Source organism: Meleagris gallopavo, chromosome 1, assembly GCF_000146605.3.
Source record: "Meleagris gallopavo isolate NT-WF06-2002-E0010 breed Aviagen turkey brand Nicholas breeding stock chromosome 1, Turkey_5.1, whole genome shotgun sequence".
Classification (NCBI taxonomy): domain Eukaryota; kingdom Metazoa; phylum Chordata; class Aves; order Galliformes; family Phasianidae; genus Meleagris; species Meleagris gallopavo.
In genome coordinates, this window is record NC_015011.2 from 117,655,213 (window position 1) to 117,676,931 (window position 21,719).

Here is a 21,719-nt window from a genome sequence, read left to right on the forward strand (position 1 = left end):
TTGAGTGAGTTTTGGGCATTGAAGTGAGTTTCCTGTGCGGGGCTAGGCATGGGGCTGGTTCCAAACAGAATGGGTTGGACAAATGCTCATCTATCTTATCAGTTGCTGAGTCTTAGTGGAGCCATCATCAGCTGACTTTTCTTGTGAATACTCACCCTGTTTTGGCCCCTAGGCTCTTTAATTAATCCACTTGTGTTACTCTTTGAATAAGCAAGGGTTTGTTAGTCATATCGTACCTTTCCTAAAACATTGTCTGTCAAAAAATGTCTCAAAAAAATAGGCAACATAAAAGTATGTCAGAAAGGCAAACTGACTGCAGCAGTATGAATTAGCTGAGCTTCTTCTTTTATTTTGTCCTAAGATGTCAAAAGGAAACACCTGGTTGTTATTGGAAGGCAAAAACTTGTGAAGCCTTCATTGTCCTATAAGGTTTATTCAAGCACTTGCAACCTCAGCAGAAAAACAAAGAACATGCAAAGTTAGAGACCATTGAGTAAACACACTTCTTTCTCTTCCTCCTTGCCGAGTCTTTATATCATGTTCCTCAGTTTCCAGAATGTTATTTGCACAAAGGATTGAACAGTTCCCTCCTAGAGTTAATGTAACTGGTCAGGTATTGTTGATGTTAACTGTTGTCAGTTAAGTTGGTGATGAGAAAAGCCTGCTGGGCAATTTCCTTAGGTCTAAGTTGGTAAAACAGTACCAAATATATAGCTGAAAAGATATGATTTTGTTTGTTTTGTTTACTTATTAATGATAGTGTAGTGATGTTCTATGATGATGTGGTCAGCCATACCTATTAATGAAAACTTCTACTTTTTTTGTACATACAGACTACCAGAGCACCACTAAAATTAAAGGGGAAGCCTTCCATGGAAAACTTTTTCTGTCCATCTCTAATGCTCTGTGGTTATATTAATGTAAAAAGGTAGTTTTTGTCTTTATAGTTAGTGAGATCCAGAAAATCAGTACAAACTATTACATCGATAGGACTTCTACAGAAATGTCAAGAAATTCCCCATTGCTGGATGTGTTTAAAAACTACTTGGATGTGGTGCTCAGGGACATGATTTAGGAGAGGGTTGTTAGTTAGGGTAGTATGGCTTAAGGGAAAAGACCTTAAGATCACCAAGTCCAACCTGAGCAATTCTATAATTCTATAAATATTTCTAACTATCATGTACCAAAGTTGACAAAGCATTCTGGGGTAGGTTGTAGGACAACAGGTTTTTTTTTTTCTACAGGTTTTTTGACAACATGGTGAAATAATCAGGTTGTTTTTGTATATATAGTCTTTCCCTCTTGATGTAGCAGGCAGCTAGGCTTCCTAACTAGGCAAATGCAAATGTTATTCTTGAATTCTTACCGTGGCAGTTGTTCCTGAAACCACGCCAGAGCAAATGATGTTACTTGTTTGTTTTTGTGACATTTGCTCTAGTGTTTCTTTGTTGCTACATAAAGGATCCTTGCAAATAATCAAACTGTATATGGGTGGCTCTTCTTGGCTTGTGTTAATTTGTTACACAGCTCATAATTTCTTTGATAGTCATAGGTACCACAGCTGTGCATAACTTCATGTTTGTGCAGCAGTAGGTCATTAAAGTAGATGTGGTATGTGGATTTCCTAAAGGTTTTATGAGGCAGTAAGCTATGCCAAACTGAGGTCACATCAACTAGGTTCTGCCAAAAAAGATGAATTCCAGGACCTTTTGCTGCAGTCTTTGAAGTGCTGACTGGAGCGCCTCTGTACACCAAGTTAATCTCTAGTTTTGAATATGTGATTTGCAGAATAGCATTCTGGTATCCTGATGCTGGTTTGTTGAAAGAAGTGGCTGTTAGATTAGAAGTGCTCAACTCAACCTATACAGGTACCATGAGTGACGATCTATGTTCACGTTTTTTATTTAAAGAAGGATGAAACATTTTCTTCAAAAAGGAGATGAGGAGTAGTTCATTAGTTCCTGTGTATGTTACCTTGATATAAAGTGGACAACTTTGCTATATCTTCCCCCAAACAGAGAAGACAGAACAAGAAATGTAACCAGCTAATTGGTAGGCCAGGTGTATGTGAAGCATTCTATCTTCTGAATATTTTTTTGCCTACTTACTTACTCACAAGAAGTGATTTCACAAACATCAGTGAAATTACTGTTAACATTTATATTACCAAGTAGTAAGCCTTCAGGGAAGGTGATAGTGAAATTGAAACCTTATTTACTTTTGTTTGCAGTTTACAGAGAATCATATCTATGACTTTATACAGTTGTTAGGAATGATGAATACTGTTTGGAACTCTTTAGAGTAGCCTTAGGCAACACCAAACTTTCATTACTGGAATTTTGCAATTATGAAGGCTCATACTCTGCATTGGCTCTGGTTAGTCTTTGTAAAGTGACTGGTCTCTTTGCCCAATAAAATCCATGCAAGATCTTCTCCTTCTACACCTTTCTTCTTGCTTTACCATTCAGGTCTAGCTGAACTGTTAAGCCTGTGAATTGCAGCTTCTTTTTTTCCCACTCTGGGATCTCTGTTTAATTCTCAATGAGTTTATCAGCTATAATATCTGCTCTTAAGTCAGAGGGCTAAAACAACTGTAATGGCTGGATGATTTTTGTGCAACAGCTTTAAGGACTGTAGCTTTATATGCAAAAGATAATAACTTCTTTACAGAAAACTGCTTAAACATCTGTATTTCAGAGCTACAGTTTAATACAGCTGACCTGTAAGTTTCTTGTCGCTCAGCTCATCTGATGATAGCTGTCATGAAATGTGGCCTTTTTTGTCCTTCCTCTTTTGTCTCCGGTTCTGCTATTTTTATCATCTGAACTGTTCTGTAAGGTTGTTAGCTCTCGTGCTGCAGTGGTTTCATCTTCAAGTGATGAAGGCCTGTGTCCTGGCACCAAGTCACTTAGACAAGGGTTTTGTTCCAGCCAGTGAGCCGAAACATACTGAAACACAGAAAAACATTTTATTCTATCAGTTAGTTCTTTCTTTGTCTTATCTTTATACCAATCAAAGAGTTAGCTTGCTCTGTTCTCAGATGTTTTGGATTCTCCCTCTTCCCCTTGATAGTGAATCAGGCACCCACTGTTTTTACTGAAATGGCTGAAATGTAGTGAAACGGAACAGCACTAGAGCTCTAGTAACATCCCCCCTTTTCAGTTTGTGTTCCTTTCTTTCTGTGCTTTTTTTCACCTTGTTCCAATCAGTAATAAGATCTTATAGAAAACTGGTTCTTTTATTTTTTCCCATGCTGTCTGTTTATGTTTCTTAAAAGAGCTTCAGAAATTCAGGGAAATTCATACAGCTTATTGTTTGAGTTTCATTCCTGGTCCAATGATAGAAACTAGCTGAAATTTAACAATACTTTCTGCATGTGCAGAAGTACATACGTATGTACGTACATACCTACACATGCTTAGTTAAGCACAGCTGTTTGAGTATCTTATTAAGCGTCAGCTGGTAACAAAGTGCTCTCAAGCCCAAAGACTGCTCAGCTTTGGGTTGCTTATTTCTTGCACTGGGATCAAGGGAGTGGTGAAAGTGGAAGTTGTGGTGTCAGTGTCTTGACTGGGTAACTTAACCATGGACATCATTAATGGTCATCATAGCAAACCTAAATCGTGTTTTGGGAGTTTTGAGTCACTTGTGGTTTAAGTATATTTTAAAACAGAGCATGAGCAGCTGACAGATTTCCTGTAAATACCAAAGATTTGTCATTGGTGACTTCTTAAGAGACAGCGACCTGAACTAAATGATAAACATCTACTTCTGACAGAAAATACTGTCTGCTGTCATATGTTCACTTCTTATTGTTAGTATCACTTGTCACTTGTTATTGGTAGTAAGAACAAACAGAGAGGAACTTGAGAAGGTTCCAGTTTTTTGGGGGCTGAATCCTTAGTTTGGGTCGTGATGAATATGAGTGTTTGAGAGATGAAAAAGGAAGAATCTACCCTACGAAAGGTTGTGCTTTTTAGAGTGACTTAAAATACAGTAATATTTTTAAAGTGCTCCCATATTTCTGAGAGAGCAAATTTCAAGCTCAACTAGAAGTATGCAACTGAGAATGTGTTGCTGTTGACTGACTGGGAGAGGATGATATCTTTATTCTAAGCAACATTTGGCAAACAAAAGAGACAGAAGAAAGAAAGGGCAAATTATTAATCTGTGAGTCTAAATGCTTTGTTTTTCTTTTGTAATTGTTCTTTTCTGGGGCCAGACTCTCTTTTGCAAGCCCCACCACTCTCCCCCCCCCTTTTTTTTAACTAGACCAGCTTGCTTTTGAACTTTTTCTAAATATGTTAGTAAAAATGTTATAGCAATCCCTGTTTGATGTTTTCAAGCCTAGAGCTTAGATCTCAGTAAAGAGATCTACTTGACTTTTTTTAATCATTTTAATCATTGACTGAAACTTTATTAAAAAAAAAATTGTGTACAGTCACCTTACTTTCATTATTATGAATTTCAAATAATGAATTTTTTCTTTAAATCTTGTAGAGTCCTAGTATTGAACACAGGAGTGCATTAGGGAGGTTTGTTACAGTCATGGTGCGTTTGAAAATGTCAGTTGCATAAGAATACAAAATATTTCCGCTCCTGCTGTGGGACAGAAATCTGATGCATGAACTCCTCTGTTCACCCAGATGTGTTATGGAGTGGTTATGTTGAGCCAGAAAATAGGAAGATTTTTGACTATGTGCCTGCTTCCAATAACAAGAAGGCATTGTGCCATGGAGGAGGCTGTCTTTTGGGTCATTGACCTAACTGTGTTAGTTTGCTTCTAATTTGTTTTGGGTGTGACTTGAGGACCTTAGCACTTGGTAAAATTGTCTTTGTCGTGTGCCAGCTCAAAGGACTTCTTTTTCTGGCTACCTGTTTTAATGCTTTATCAGGCTCACTCATTACTGGTGCAGTAAGCACTGGCAGCGGATGGAGTTAAAAGAATGTATTAATTGCTATTAATTGAACAACCGTGTTTGTGTATGAGGAGTGACAGTTTAGTGGTGGTTTGACTTGAATTAAACAACTCCTGATGGATCTGGTGAAGACAAGTCCTGCGGTGAGACCTACTGATCTCATCAGCACAAATGAACTGAGCAGAATCCCTGTTTCCCTACACTTATTATTGTTTGTTGTATTGGCTTTTTTTTTTTCTCTTCCAGGGACAAAAAAGCCCCAAACAAACACAAAAAAGAAAAAGCACCCTATCTGGGTATCATTTTCATTTTTACAAGTCAAAACAAGCAAGTGGAAGAACACAGAACCCTCTGTGAACAACTTATTTTTAGTTCATTTGTTCAGGATTGAGTAATCCCTGAGATGAGGCACCATGAGTCATTTTGTTCACTTTGTCAGAACGTACAAGTTCCTGTACATGAGAATTATGAACTATGTCATTGCTTTGAAATGGGTGTGTTCTGTGGATGTGACTTCATTTACTATGAAATATCCAGGATAGTGATCAAAACAGTGTTTTTTCTTTTTAAAGAAAGACTTATCTTCTAAAAGTCTTGCTAGTCGTATTTTGAGTAGGAACTGTAAGAATTATATGCATAATTGAATCTTGGTGTATTGGGTCCTTATCTCCAGCACAGCATATGAAGCATTTCATGGACTCTGTGCCTCTGCTGTGCTGTTTAGCTTGTGCTGGAGCATAAATTTTAGTGGTCCTGTATAATTGTTATGTTTTCTAGTCTCTTCCTGCTTATTTTGTTATATTTTTCCATCACATTTATTTAAGGCATATTGGTAAAAATGTCTTTTCTGAATACAAATAAAGTACAATTTAATTTTAGTGTTGAAAATGTAAAAATAACTGGGGTTGAGTGTGGCCTCCCATCATTTCATCCTTCCCCACGTTCAAAGGAGAACCAGCTTTGAAGATAGATTTAGTGGCACAGGCTTTGTCCAGTCAAGTGGTGAATATCTCCAAAGATAGGGAGGGATTCAGCAACTTCTATGGGCAACCTGTGGTGTGATTTCTTTCCCTCTTTCCTTATATCTACTACTAGAAATCTGCTGTGCTGCTCCCATGTCCTTTTGGTGTGAACCTCTGAGAAGAACCTGGTTCTTCCAAATATGTAAATGGCCATTAAATGACTGTGTATAGAAATTGGACTTCCCCTTTGTCTGGTCTTCTCGAGTCTGAAGAGGCCTAGGTCTCTCAGCCTGTTCTCCAGTGTTGTGTTCTTCATTCCTCTGTCTGTGTGGATGTCCCTTTAAGTTTTTTCTTTTTTATTGACATCTATTTAAAACTGTAATCAAGTGACTGTTTGTTATAGCATACTTGGCAAATAGATAAACCAGATGCTGTAACAAGCCTCTCTTCATTCTTTGATTTCCATCGTTTATTTCAGAGAAAGTGTGAGAACACTCTTTCAAAGGATATGTACTAAAAGAGGCCTATTGTATAAGTTCACACAGAATTCAAAGAATGCAAAATAGCAACTACTCTGTGGGAATTCATCCTCTGTTATTAGTGCAGGCAAAAATGAGTCAATTAAAGCATCTTCTGTTGAGCTACTTGTTCTTTCAAATCCATTAATTGCTGAGCTAACTACAGGAAGACTAAAATCTCAAAACAGTTTGGGGAGGGTATCACAATGAACTAACCTCATCAATCACTTGATTTTTTGCAAGAAGTTTTTGTTCTAGCTTTTTACAAGGGCTCCTGTTCCAGCAAAAAATATTAACAGTGGCTTGCCTCAGTTGAAGTGTTGTGCCTGTTTTTCTCTCCTTAAGAGCGAAGTGGAGGGTGACAAGCCCCTGGAAATCCACACTGCTTCAAATGAAGAGCAAACCCTGAAGTAGAACACCGGATCACTTGATGTCAAACAGGTAGAGATAAAAATTGGTAACAGTATATGACCACAGCTGCAAAGTAACACAAACACTTGCAGATTGGACTTGTACGTAGTTATCATCTTCACATTGACGTAAAGGGGAAGAGAGGTAGTAAATTCAATACTGCTTGATTTTTTTTTTGTTGTTGTTGTTTGTTTTCTTCTCCCCATCCCACTTCTGCCTCCAGTACCAAAAAACTGCTTGCCTGTGCAGGTATGAAGAAGGGGAGAGGAACCTATTCTCTGCTCTTATGTTTTCTCTAAAGTTTTGCCAGTTTCAAGGTACAGCCTCGTCTTACAGCCTGTAACAATCTGTGGTGTGCCTGACCTTTCATGTTGGTGCACTTCACTAATGAAACTTTCTTCCTCAGTTGGGAACCATAGTGCAGGAAGTGGAGGCAATGTTTCAGTGCTCTGAGCCAGAAGCTGAAGTTGAGACTCCAGTTCTGTTTTAGGCTGCTTTCTAAACTGCGACAAGTCCTGTGATTGTTACAGTTTTCTAGAAAGAAAGAAAACAAAACAAAAGACAAAAACACAACTCCTAACTTTTAAAGGTAGTTCTAGTTCATAGAAGAGAAATAGCTGGGTGTTTAAGGCCTGTTATCACTAATGATTATGTAATTGGACATCATTTAGGACAACATATTAGATTATCTTCTCACACAGAAGATATTAAGGATGTCTTTTTTTTTTAACATGTTTTTTAGTTGCCCGTCTTTGTCTTATATTACTTCCACATTATGTTAAAGAGTTATTTTTCATCAGGTTTCTAGCATTGCTGGGATTTCTTTTTTTTTTTTTTACTTTACTCAGTGTTCTGTTTACTAGTAAAATTCTTTTATTTTTTTCCTAGCTACCAACTGTCTAAATAGAGCTCAGGTTTAGAAAACTCCGCCAGTTTTTATTCCATGCATCATCACCAGTCTCAAACACTATGCAGAGTGCACACATCTGCTGAACAAGTGTTCTACTTCTACAGCTTTAACAGCAAAACTAGTTTTTAATGTTGTGCTTCCATTAATAAATATTTAATTGCTATAGCTAGTTCTCAAAAGGGCGAGATACTTTGAGTAGCTGATTTACTGAAGTTTTCCTTCAGACACAAGAATTAGTTTTCTATCAGAATATGAAGTCTCTCAGTGTGCTTTCTACTATCTTATATGACAGCCACATAAAAATACAAAAAAAAAAAATCTTGTTTTGAGTAAGATATTCAGGAAAAGTAAGAGGAAGGAAAGCTGCTCTGAAATTCACTAACACATTGTGCTGCTTTTTTAGTTAGGACAGTGTTAATAAGTGATAAAAAGCTAGGAAAGCTTAATTTTTGTATATTTATGGGATACTGTCCCAAGGTTCAATTAAAACAGAAACCCATAAATAGATCTTATTTTCTTTAGCATATGAGCATAATTTCTGCCCAGTCTTTACTCACTTTCTGGGACATCAGCACTTGTGCTTATGGCAAGTTTTCTTTTGAAGAAGAACTTGAAGGAAAAAAGAAAAAAGTAGGAGGAAAAGCTGTCAGGAAGACTTATACTAAAGCTATCCAAAACCTTTATCCTCATATATATGATTATATCATACATAATATGTGTACTCACGCTGTATAAGCAGAGTAAATTTTGAGGCATGCTTTTTTTTTTAACAGTTGCTGCCTCGGATGCTCTATTGTCTTGCTAGAGTTAAGATTGCTCATGTGTTTAAAGTATTTGGGTGCTGCTGGTTTTGAAATCTGCTTGCTTTGCCACATGTTGTTTCTGCATAAATACAACTACTAGAGTTTTGACCTAGAGCAACCAAATGATGGAATTTCAATTCAGTCTCAATTTTCAGCTGTTCTGTGGGGGTGGCAATTTGTTACTTCTGCTTGAAATCAAATCTGATTATTTAACTCCATACTCAAGTCCAGCTGTTTTGTTGGATTTGGATGGTCCCAAACGTTGGAGAACACTGCTGTGATCTTTGAAAAGATGAGTTTGTTTATTCTGAATGAGATCAGTCCTGAAAGTCTCGCTGTATATTAAACTGTTGGCAATACTCCTAGTTGAATCTGGTTACAAAGCAAATGTGGTCTCATTTTCCTTATAAGGGTTTGTCACAGCATGGGTCTTTGAATTTTGACTGATCAGCCAGGGACAAAATTGCTTTGGCTTGGAAGCAGTAACATGTTTCTCCGTTCCAAAAAAACCCAGCAGCATTGCACTTCAGTGTGTGTTTGTAGTTAGCAGTTATATGTGAACTACAACCCAAACCACATCCATCCCATCATGGGAGAGACAAGCTTTAATTTTATCTGGTGGTTGTGCTGGTGAATGTTATGGAGGTGACAAGAGTTTGTGTTTTTCCATGGCATCTGTCACTTTTAACCTGTTCAGGTTCTATTTTTATCTAATTCTATTTGTTCCAATTAAATTACCCTAGGTTTACACCAGAGTAAATCAGATTAGAGAAAGTACACCCGATGGGAATGAAATAGAATTCCATTTGAGAATGCTGATTTATTACAAAAGATGCCAGTTGATGCTTTGTTGCTATGAAATGTTCTTTCTCTTTTATATTTCCATACAGCATAGCTATAGGAACCAAGGAACTTGATGATCCTTGAGGTTCCTTCCAACCTAAGCCATTCTATGATTAGTGCTGTCATGTCAGAAATATGATTACTTAAATCCCTACACAAGATGTTAATAGTGAGAGTGTTCATCAAATAGATTTTGATCAGCTTTCAACATCAAAGAAAAAAATATAAATGCATTTTGACAATTAAAAGAAAAGGCCTACAATATCGTAATTGTTTTTTTTTTTTTCTTCACCCTTGTTTCAATATCAGTTGTGCCCTTCTTTTGACTTCAGGCGAATAAAAATATAGATAGAAGCAACGATTTCCTAGGAAAAAGAGGATAACCATCGGAATCCATTTTGATTTTGAATGTGACTAATCTGCCTTCTGCCTCAGGAAAGACTGCCAGTGTGCTGCTTGGGCTTCTGGAATGGCATTTGTGAAAGGACACTGTATTTTGGGTCAATCTTGAGACCTTGTCCTCTGTTCTGCAGTGGGAGTTAAGTCTGCCATGCCTGTCCTGTTGCAGGATCAGCACTGCAAGTAGCAAGTCTCAAAATTCCTCAGTCTTGTTATTTATGTATAAAATAAAATTCCTATTACATAAAATGGTTATGAATTCTTTTCCTGTGTTCTTTAAGCTCTTATATTTGACCTTGGTATAATCTAGAAAGGGTTCTTAAGATGCTATTGACAATGCCAGTACATCTAACAGTGAGGGAAAAAAAGCTTGAAGTAGCACAGTGTTTTGGTTGACATTAGGTAATGGAATTATGCATTACAGCAACTACAATGAATCTTGTGTTTTGTCTGAGTCTCCCTCTCCTTTCTATACAAATCTTCTGCTTCACCAGTGCCAGTGGGAGGTATGTAATGAAGCATCTGTGAATTCCTGTCTAGTAGACGGGTGGGAATGGAGCTGTTAATGTTTGTTCTTGTTTTTGCTTGAATGCACAGCTCAATGGGAATGAGAATATTGTGGTGGTGAGAACCAGCTATAGAATAACTTGTCTGTTTCCTCATTCTGGGCTAGGGAAGGGGAAAAAAAGCGAAGCAAAGGGAAATACAAGAAGATTTTGAAATCTTTTCACAATAAAACCATTTTTCACAATAAAATCATTTGTTGCCATTTTCAGGAATGTTTCCCTTGATGATGCTTCAGGAGATACTAATAGACAGTCAGTTGTGATGCTTGTAATCCAGGCAGCTCATAACACTTGAAGTTCTGTGGGTGAATCTTAAATATTCCTAAATTAATCATCAGTGAATATGAAGGCAGGATGAAACTAAACAAGTGCCTGTAAGATGAATTCTGGAAGAAAAAGACATTTAAAGGATTTAAATGTTTTAAAATATCTTTGTAATTACTTTGTAATTACTTGCTGCATTGTTCCAGCTGATTGTATTCCACAGACTTCCACAGAGGAAATACAGATGAACTTTGGCAGTGCTAATGCCAGTCTGTGTGGGCATTATAAAACAGGCAAATTCTTTGATACAGGACATAAGGCATGTAGTTGCCTCAGGCAGAAAATAGTATCTCAGAATGTTCAGCAAAATGTTTTTATGAATGTCTTAGGCTGGTAAATAATTGAACATGTTGTGTTAAAAAAAAAAAAAAATCCCAGGTTAACTAAGTATAGTGATTCAAATGCTTTTCATTTAGGTGCATGTTTATTTTGCCTGTTTACACTGCTGCTTAGAAATATCCCCAAACAATAGGCTGCAAATGCTTTTATCTAGCAGGAAAAGGCTGCCTTCAGCCACCTGTGCATACTGAGATGAGGAGATGGTTTCAAAATTGGAACAAGATGTCCCTAACTGGAATCCTTACCTCTTCTAGCAATGATTTTTTACAAGTACAGAAAAATAATGTTGCATGCTTGCGAGAGTGCAAGAGGCATTCAACTCACTTGGCACTCTCCTCATGAGGAACAGGAGAGCAGCTGGCTGTTGTTTGATATATGTATACATATACAGATGCTGTCGCCTCTTTTTTGCATGTGTTATCTTTTGCCAGACTTCACTTGTGAGTATTACAATATGAGATGAAAGTAGTATATTCCCCTCCCAAGTTTCACATCAGCAATTTGATCAACCTTCCATCCTAAGCCTTTTGACTTGGTAACTGGAGCCTGTTAAATGAGGAAACTGTCCTCATCTTAGCACCCTCAGTCGCAGTGTCAGCAAATTTACTAGGGATGGATTGCAATGCTGCCTCTTAAAAACACGATCTTTAAGTTCTGCAGCTTGTGGAGATGAGATGATCTGGTTATCCAATTCAGCCGTTGGTCTGGGATGGAAATTCCTATATGTAGTTTCTTTTGTCTGAGTAAATGTGGATAACGCAGCCTCTCATTTTGCCAGAAGTATGTTGTTAGCTGACTAATCCTGCTAGCCCATGTAAGTGGAAAACCTTGTAGCCTTGAATAATATCACACTATTTTGATATTTCAGTATTTTCTGAAAGAAAAATAGTTGGCTCATTGCTCTGACTGCAGAAGGCCCCCAGTATGAATTTATCAGCAGTATTTTGAAACCTTCCTTGTTGTAGCTGTAGCTGTCACTACTGAAGAGAGTTACAATTCTTCAGTGTGAGAAAGCAAGATTGAGAAAGCAGGAGTTGGTACTTTAGAGCTGGAGAAGTGGCTTGCTACAGCTCTGTTTATTAGCCCTGGCAGAAAAAAAATTGTATGAATACTTTTTCCTTTTCTAATTTGTTACTGTTATTTCCATACCCTCCTATAAACTACAAGCTCCTTTTAAAGCCAGTTTTAATATAATAATCTGCTGTTAGGAGAGAGTATTTCAGTTCTTCAGGCTTGCCAGAGGAGTCCACATACTTTCCCACTGGGCATTTCTGAATGTAGCATCTCAGAGCAGGATCAACTTTTGCACCTGGGTGGCCTGGCAGCTGCCTGGGTCAGCAGCCCTATGTAGTGTTTTTGGCAGGTAAGAAAGCTGCTTGTTTATGAAGAAAACCTTTGATAGCAATATCGTAACTACAAAGCAGAAGAGGAGATATCTCTTAGCAGAAAAAAAAAAAAGTCTTGTGTAACAACATCCTGTCCTTCTGCATCTGGGCAATCAGCTGATTCTAGTTTTTCTTGACTGTGTATTGTTCTTGATGTGTCAGGAGCTGACTGCTTTCTCAAGGCCTCTCTGAAAGCAGTGTTGGTGTATTGATGCAATTGTATCGTTTTCTCCCATTCCATGTCAGTGATGTTCATTGTTGGTCATCTTGTTAAAGACCAGTGCCTGATTTGGACTTTCATCTTGTTATCTTGATGTTATGGATTCCACCAGAATGCTGCTCTTACTACCACATTTTCACCTGGTGCTACTGGTAGCTGTTGGCATTGGGCTTGAAAGCTGGAGAAATCAAAGGTGGACTCACAGGTGGTTATCAGTCTTCTTCCCCTACAAATGGATTTTTTTTACAGTGCCTGCTCCAGGCCAAGCTGTCAGGCTCTTTTGACTTCTGCAGACCTTTTGTGTGCCGACACCTGAAACAAGGTGGGTATGTGAAGCATATTCAGCTGCAGCAGGTGAGCTTGGTGTGATGCTCCATCTCGAGACCCAGATACCAAGGGATGATCTTGATAGATGGTGAGGTGTCCTGGGGGCACGGGCTGACAAAATTTTGGTGGGTATTTTGTTTTTTTTGGGTCTGTAAAGTGGGAGGCTGCCCCTAGGTGACTTGTTAGTATGTTCCCAGGAGCAGCCGTGCAGCAGTCTGAGCTGCACACAAAAAGGATCCCAACATTCAGGTCTCTGCCCACTGTAAAGACAGTGAAGGTCTGGAAACTATGTTTATATTATGTTTATACTATGAATATAGGAACTGCATAAGCCTCAGGAGTTTAATGTGAAAGGGACTAAAGCTAGAGGATGTACTTTACTTGTAGTCTGAATGCTGAAGTTAGTAACAGAGCCACAGAAAATAGCAAGGTGGGTAAGGTGGGTCGTTTGCTATTGTGCACTGTGTGGCAGAGGGCAGTTGCTCCAGAAGACTCTTGCTGTGGTCCTTTAGCTGCTGAGCTTCTTCAATTCTTCTGCCCAGGGAAGGCAGCTTGCAGCTTAACACTGGGGCGCTGGTCCAGGTGTTGGACCAGGACTTGCTCAGCATGCCTTTTAACACAGAAATGAGTGACCAGGTAAGTGAATTAACTTAGAAGGAAGGATGAGAAATCTCCTTTTTTTAGTGTTGCTGCATGATGGCTACACAACCACACCACTTCCCATACTGAAATTCTTTGAAATCCTATGGTCTCTGTCCCATTGTAGTAATAAACCCAATGTCTGTGTAGTCAATGTGATGCACTCAGCTCCAGGGCACAGCACCCATGCTATGGGGGAGTCACCTGCAGCATGGAGCTGACCTCAATCCCTACCTGGACCCAGATGGAACCTGCCAGGGGGGAAAGCAGGCCTGGAACAGAGATGCACAGAGTTACTACCTTGTGATGGCTTCCTGGGTGTGCAGGAGAGCACTTTCATCTTCCTGGAGGTAGGGAGAAGGATTAAGCATTAAGCTGGGCAAGACTAAGTGGCTGCATGCGTGCACCAATCAAAGCTTGTAAGCAGAAAGCTATGGAGGCTGTCCAGGGAGTTGGAGTCACCGTCCCTGTTGGTGTTCAAGAACCATGGAAATGTGGCACTGAGAGGCATGGTTAGTGGGCATGATGGAGTTGGGCTGCTGGCTGGACTAGATGATCTTAGTGATCTTTTCCAACCTTAATGATTCTACGGCTTTGTGTTTCTGGATCCTTTCTTTTTTTTTTTTTTGTTAGTATTTGTGTACAGAAATGCACGGAGCTGTGCATCCATCCATAGTGAAAGGGATTCTTCCCTTCCCCCACCATCTGCCCTAGATTAAGTCCACAAACATCTCTGTAAATACAGCCGGCCTCAGACTCACTTCCTGAGGGAGCCATTTCCTGACTCGTAGGGCGCTCGAGCAAGTGCTCATTCATACCATGAATCATAAAGGTAACCTCCGTTCAAAGCACTGTGCCATGCTTTGGCTTCCTACAAAAACGGGTTTTGTTATTGAACACAGCCTGCTGACATCAGCTGTGCGCCTACCCTTGGAACTGTTCCCATAAGGTTTTTTGATCTATCTTAAAAGAATAGTTTCCAACTGCCTGGACGAAAGGTGGCTGCTGAAGGCAGGGAGGCTTCAGGAGCAGTATGTTTGCTGTCATGCATCATGCATGACGCATTTTTAGAGTGGCGTTAGCCCCTGCAGGACCTGTCCTAATGTTCTGAGGTGTGCTAGAGGAGGACTAATGGAGGAGCATCCTCTGCCGGCCCCTGCCTCCCCTCAAGCCCTACAGACTTGTGGGAGGAACTGAGCCCCCGTGTCTGTTGGTCTCTGGCTGATGCATAGGGGTGCAGTCCTGGTGCCTGCAGCAGGTTGTAGCCCCTGGGTGCAGAGCAGGCCATGCTTAGAGCACAGAGTTGTCTCAGCAGGCTGTGGGCCAGCAGGCCTGCAACACCACCTTGGTTTTCCTTGCGAGCCCCCTGCGTGGCCCTGCCCAGGGTCCAGCTCAGCAGCCTGCCCTGAGGATGCTCAGCTCTTCCCCTGGGGCTCCCTTGTGGGACAGCCAGTGACATATCCAGGCTGGGCTCTTGGTTTTTTTTTTTTGTGACAACTCATTCTGGCCCATGGCCCCTTTCTGGCTACCTTCCCAGTGCTGCTCTGGCCTCTGGCCCTTCCCAGAATAACTGGGACAGCTGTCACACCTTGGCCTCCCCTGCTTTCTAGGTTCCTCTGCTACACGTCCTTCAGGCTCTTCATGTGCAGTTACTGCTATGGCTTTTATCACTGATTGCATGACGATGTTTCCTTAAAACACAGGCAATTATTACCTTGAGAGTCAGAGAACAGTAAGTTCACTCTTCTATGTTCATTTATTTAGAACATGGAGCTTTTCAGCTGGGTTAATTTGTCACTGTGACGGCCCTGTGGCCTCACTGACCGGGTCATGGGGCTGGGCTCTGAGCCATCTCCGCACCTCCAGCTGCATGGCTGGGCTCCCCAGAGCCCCTGCTGCATTGCCCTGTGCCAAGGCAGCTGCCTGAGGCTGTCCCCTGCTGTGCAGCAGCTGCTTCTCTGCCAAGGATAGGAGGCAGTGAGAGCATGCGAAGAAACTGCTAGCTTCTTTTTGTGTTTGTTTGTCCCTACTGTCATTTTAAGGTCTTTCCCCACCAGTAAGGGTGGGTTGCTGGCTTCATCTCTTCTCCTCCCTTAGTCACAATGTCACAGGATGGCTGAGATTGGCGGGAACCTCTGAGGACACCTGGCTCCAACCCCTGCCCAAGCAGGGACATCCAGAGCAGGGAGCTGGGGCCACATTCAGGCGGCTTTTGGAGATCTTCAAGGAGGAGACTTCAGTTCTGTAGCAGGGGCGAGGTCATTTTCCTCCCAAAGCTAAAGCCTTGGGGGCATTTTCATGAGTGACTTACAGCCAGGTGAGGGCTGTATGGCTTCTGCAGGGAGTCTGGGGCTGAGAGCCCACCGGGCTCCAAGTGCTTCAGCAGCCCCCATGCCTTGCTGTCACTGTTCTGTCCTCAAGTGCCCCTGGAGCTTGCTGTGTGCTGGGGCATGGCTTGTTTGGAGGAGGCCTGCCCACTTGTGCATCTAACAGAGCTTTCCCCTTCCTTAGGGGCGAGTTCTTTACTGGAGGCATCAATTTTTCCAATGTATGTTGGTACTAAATGTGAGAATCAGATCAAGTTTGAACTGTGGAAGGGCAATGCTCGAATGCATAACTTGTGCTCAGTTTTCCTTTGATTGTTCCAGATAACATATTCTTTAAGTATTTGGAGATTCAAACGTTTTAACTTCAGGAAAGGGAAACTAACATGAGATGTTATAAACATTCCTGGAGGACTGCTGACTTGTATGTAGTAAGGCGGACAGAAGAGCGTCTCACCTCTCTTGGAATAGACATTTACCTATAGGTTTAATCACCAAATCTATTGTTCTAAGGAAAAGTTAAGAACTGAAACAAAGAAACAACAATAACAACAACAACAACAAAAAACAGCCTAGAAAAATGGTGCTTATAGCAAAGAAGAAACTAACTGGTCCTCTCCTGTTAGTTATGCTGCCCTAATTGTTTAACAAACTTCAGCCACTGATTAGTTTCCTGAAAGCAAAACTCAACACCCTGAAGTAATTTATTGTATGATAATTCCAACTTGGTGCTTGTTTTGGATTTGTAAATGTTGTGGAATGCTTTGCTGAAAAAGAGCACCAGATGTTTCTTATGGTCCACACTTGAAGGTCACAGCTGCATCTCATAACTTCATAGCAGATGTAGCAAAGGCAAGGATTTCCTGCTGAGTGCCGGGCTGTCAGGATGTTGTTTACCTCAAGGTGAGCCAGTTTGGCAATGGGTTGTGCTGGGGCAGGAAAGAGCAGATAAACCTTATGCAGTGGAGCCTCTGCCTGAAAAGAAACCATTGAGTTTCAGATTCCTGACTGGTATTTTTATGGCTTGTTTGAAGGCACCTGGCACTGCAGGAATTGCTAGTGCTGACCCATCATGCCTCACTGTGGAGCAGCTGGAGGAAGATGTTCCTACAGTGTAGGATTTTATTCTCTTTTCTATGTTGCCCAGTGCCAGAGGCAATAGGCACAAACTGCGGCACAGGAGATTCCCTCTGAGCACCAGGCAGCACTTCTGTGCTGTGCAGGTGACAGAGCACCAGTTGGGGCCACCCAGAGGTTGTGGGGTCTTCTCCTTGGAGATCTCCAAAAGCTCCCTGGCCGTGGGCATGGGCATCCTGCTCTGGGTGTCCCTGCTTGGACGAGACCTGATGGACCCAGACGACCCAACAGCCTCATCAATCCTGTCATTCTGTGATTCAGCCCCTCTGAGCACAGCATGCATCTGCAGGGAAGAGTGCACAATGTGCAGCACTCAGTTGCAGCAGGTTGTGGTACAGACTCTGTGCCTCTGGCTGCCTGCACTGTGCAGGGGAACATGGCCATGACGTGTGGAGTTGAAGATGGTCCTGCTGGGGCATGCAGCAGGGATCATGAGGGCATCCAACTGCAGGGTGAAAAGTTATTTGGCTTTGCGCAGCCTGAAGCAACAGCCAAGTTCAAATGGCAAGGAAAGCAGTGCTGGGAATGTGGTTGTTGCACAGCTTCCTTGCACATACAGGGCTTTCCTTGGGCATGGCTCCCCTCAGGTCTTCTGGTCAGATTTCAGACAGTTTGATGATGGCAAGCTTGGCATGGAAATGCAGAATCATTTTACTGCTTCCCTGGCTGAGAAGGTCATCACCTGATGCCTATAAATCCTGCATATTTGCTTATGGTAAGGTTTTCTTCTCTGGGACTCTGTAATCTTGGCCTCATTCACTTTCATTTGAACTGGCTGCACTGTGTCATGCAGTGGACTTCATTCCCTTAGCCTTGTTTACAGTCTGCCAGCTCTTGGAGATATGTCGTTACCTAAGATGGGTGTGTATCCCTGCAAGGCTGAGGAGCAGTGTGTTCTGCCATTACCCCTGGAACCTTCAGCCAGTTTGGTCTAAAAGTGAATTAATACAGTCTTACTTCTTTGGTGCTAACACTTGTTTCTGCCTCTCTGCCAGGCCTTCCTGGTGCTGCTCAGACAAATAACTCCTGCTTGCAAATCCATCGATGTGTGGCTGAAGAGATCGATGGAAAGTAACAGTAATCCAGGGGGTACTTGATATATTCCAAGAATTTATCTATGAGATGTCTCATTTTGCAAAGTAAGAGCCTTCTGTTTCTAGGCCAGTTTCACAGCCAGCCCTGCGGTGATGACCTGCACTGCTGCAGACTCTCCTCCTGCACTTCCTTCCCACTGCACTGGCAGACCCCACATCTCAGGGACCCCAGGGGAGACACCAGTGGGCTCACCCTGGCATCCCCTTGGCCTTTCCCGTGTTGGGTAGGTGTCTGTATGGGCCATACTAGAAATTTTTCTTCTGTTTCTTTGCAGTTTGGCCTGTGCTGATTAAGATCAATCTAGTAAGCAATAAAAAGTAGCAGTATTTAAAAAACAAAGCAGAACAAAAAAAAACACTGTGACCCTACCAAATATTTTGGGTTGATGCCTCTTTGGCTGGGCTTTCCTTTGCTGAGTGCAGGGAGGCTCCTGCAGCATCTTCTGCTGCTCTTCTAGCATCCCAGGCAAGGATGAAAAAAGCTGCTCCTTTGGGATAAGTCGTCTTGGTGGTGGTGTTGTTTTTTAATGGACAAGGGGTGTTTTTTCTTAAAATGCAGCAAAATGTATTCTGGCTGAGTGGTGGTTAATGTTCTTGCAAATCTGTGTTGGCCTGCGCCAGGAGGTTGGTTTGGGGAAAAAAGTGGAATTCAGCTGTCCAAACTGATTGCACCAAGATTGAGTCTATAAACCAAAACTGAGAAGGTTTTCTGTTTCTTCCTTTTCCATTTGTTGTTGTTGCTGTGCCAGTCATTGGAACTGGGCTAATGCAAAGGTTCATGGAGATCACAAAGACCCAGGGTGGAGTCCATTATAAGCAAAGGTAGAGGACGGCAGTTCAAAGGTGCCTTTGTAGTGGTAGTGGGATGCCAAGTGACAGCAACCAGCCTTGAAAATCCTCCCCCAGCATTTTAACCCATGTGTTTTGAAAACACCTCAGCACATTGGGAACACTGCTGCTGGCAGGCGGGCAGCCACCTGCTTCTGCTCACAGGGGTTAGGGACATCCTGCCCCCCTGCTCTGCACTGGTGAGGCCTCACCTGCAGTACTGTGTTCAGGTGTGGGATTGCCAGTACAGCTGAGACAGATCTGTTGGAGTGATCCAAGGGATGTAACCACTCTCCTACAAGAACAGGCAGAGAGCTGGAGCTGTTAAGCCTAGAGAAGAGAAGGCTGTGAGATGACCTCATAGTGGCCCGGTAAGAATGAAGCAGTCATAAGCAGGGTCTGTTGTGATAGGACAAGGAGAAATGGTTTCAAACTAAAAGAGGGGAAATTTAAATTGAATTTAAGGAAGAAGTGTTTTACAATAAGAGTGGTGAGGCACTGGAACAGGTTGCCCACAGAGGTGGTGGGTACCCTGTCCCTGGAGACTCTTAATGAGGCTGGACGGCGCTCTGAGCACCCTGATGGAGCTGTGGATGTCCTTATTCATTGCAGGGGAGTTGGACTAGATTGCCTTTAAGGGCCCCTTCTATGTTTCTATGACCACTGCCTTGTGCCAGGGAACGAGCAGCAGACCTTGCCTCTCTGTTTGGGAGAAGGAAGAGAGCCTTGGGAAATGGAGATATGGTTTCCTTCTGAACAAACACAGCCAGCTCACAGTAGACGTCCAAGTGCAAATAAACAAGCTATGTAACTTAGAGGCAGTTCTGCAGCCAGTATTTCACATTCTCATGAGTTAACCACCCCCTGGGGCTTTTTTATCTTAAATCCTTAAAATTTAAAATGAAACTGAGACTGGTGTGAAGGTGAATGTTATCTCCCCACCCTATTTTTGGAGAAGAAGTGTACCTGCACTCAGTTCAGCTAGCAGGTGTGGCTGTTGTTTTTGCTAGCAAAGAGCTTGGATCAGCTGGGCCTTGGGGGCAGGGAGGGCATGGGGAGGGAGCTGTGCCTGGGTGGCAGAGTTGCAGCCTGCTCTGAGATTGCAGAGAGATTAAACACCAGCTGCCAACGTGCTAGCTGTGTTTTGTTTTGTTTTAGAGCACCTGATGCTTTTATTGAAATTACATCCTCTTTTCTGGAATAGAGTTCCCAAGATCTGTTGGAGCAGCAAAGTGCTGGCACAAGGTTTCTGTACCACTGGGGAAGCTGCAGAGTGACCCATGGGCTGGGGACTGCAGTGGTACAGGGCATGGGGGCACAGGGTAGCACCAAGCAAGGGGCAGCTTGTTCCATTCAACTGAAGTCAGGTGCTTGGTGTTGCAACATTTCAGGCTCCTTCAGCACTTTGTAAGATTTCCTCCTTTAGGGCATTCGGGTCTTGTGCATTTCCTTCCTTTCTCATCAACAGAGGGAGGCGAGAACCAGTATTATGCTAGCATCCAGCCCATTTGCATTATGTTTTGCAATGGCTTTCTGCACTCGGCTGCACACTTCCCCGGGGGTTTTCCCAGCCCAGCCTGGATCAGCAGGCCATGTGCCAGGCTGTGGTGTCCAGGGCAGCACATGGGGTCATGCAGACACTGCTGGTTGCTCTGAGAGAGGTCCACAGCCACAGCAAGAAGAAGAGGGGAGGGGGCAGGGCTGTTTTTCTTGCACGTTTTATGTTTTAAGTGGAATGGGCAAAAAAATCCTCCCTCTAGGCTGTCACTATGGCTACAGTTGTGAGGGAGCCTGTGAGCAGGAGAACATCCAGAAGGAGGGGCAGGGAGAGGTCCCTTTGTCCTTTCCCTCAACCCGAGGCCACCTTTCCATTCCCACCCGATGGGAAGGTTTTAGTTGCAAAGGTTTCTCTGGCTTGCTTTGCTCAAAGAGCCTTTTTCCCAATGTTTCTGGGAGGGCAAGGGTTTCACCTTTCTGTAAGCGTTACCATCTCTGTCAGTATGCCCCTTTTCTAACTTCCCCAGAGGCAGGAAAACCATACCAAGCAAGTGAGATAAAAGGCAGGAGGCCGAGATACCTTCAGCCCACACACACGAGTACAAGGGCTGGTTTTGTGCTTCCTGCACTGAAAATAACTGGTTTGCTGTCAAACAAACCTTAGCACTGCTGTTTTCTTGAGCTATGCCATCACTCTCTTAGGGGCTGGTTTTAGAACCCCTACCACAAACCACATCAGAAAGGTTGCTTTTACCTCTGCGTGTGAAGGTTTAGCACAACTGCAGCTGGCTGTCTTCTCCATTACCACCACCTGCATGGTTTTTTGTGATGCCTTCAGAGTCTGCTTCAGTGGAATTCGTTTAGAAACAAAACAATGCCAGACTGCAGGGGCAGAAGGAGATGAGCAAGATATGAGAAACACTTTTAAATTGCTTGAAAATGTGTCTAGGGTGTTTGCTTTCCTAATTACAGTGCCTAATTAGTAAGCTTGTTGCATTCAGTCATGCTGCTTTGATAGCTCAATTGTGCTACAGGAGCGGGGCTCGACACTGAAGCAGTTCTGTCCTAGATATCTAATGAGCTGTTAATTTGAAAATAAAAACATTCTTAAACTGCTCTACTAGGAGTCACCCTCTGGGCTGACATGTGCCCAATTGTCAAATTTAGATTAGGGTTACCACATGCTCTTACTGCCCAGTGCTCTAGAATGAGGAGACATCTTCCAAAGAATGCAATTTATACAATAACCAAAGTCAGTGTAAAACTTCATTTCC

At 42.2% G+C, this 21,719-nt stretch overlaps 1 protein-coding gene and 1 long non-coding RNA gene across 5 annotated transcripts in view; one reads left to right on the plus strand and one right to left on the minus strand.

Moving 5' to 3' along the window:
• APOO (apolipoprotein O) overlaps positions 1-10,014 on the plus strand; it is a 31,298-nt gene extending 21,284 nt beyond the window's left edge. For 2 of the 4 annotated variants that reach the window (XM_010725837.2, XM_010725857.3), the window contains 2 exons: positions 6,745-6,840; positions 9,676-10,014. In XM_010725837.2, coding sequence (XP_010724139.1) covers positions 6,745-6,813 — 69 coding nt within the window. In that variant the 3' untranslated portion in view covers positions 6,814-6,840; positions 9,676-10,014. Of the gene's footprint in view, positions 1-6,744; positions 6,841-8,493; positions 8,542-9,675 lie in introns of those variants that run through there. The other 2 variants (XM_010725845.2, XM_010725851.2) reach the window with 2 other exon arrangements.
• A 6,561-nt stretch (positions 10,015-16,575) lies between these two features.
• Positions 16,576-19,382, minus strand: LOC109370676. Its single transcript, XR_002121019.2, has 2 exons — positions 19,161-19,382; positions 16,576-16,864 (listed from the first exon to the last, which is right to left on the minus strand). It is a non-coding gene; the product is annotated as an uncharacterized LOC109370676 (long non-coding RNA).
• Between the last annotated feature and the right edge of the window lie 2,337 nt (positions 19,383-21,719).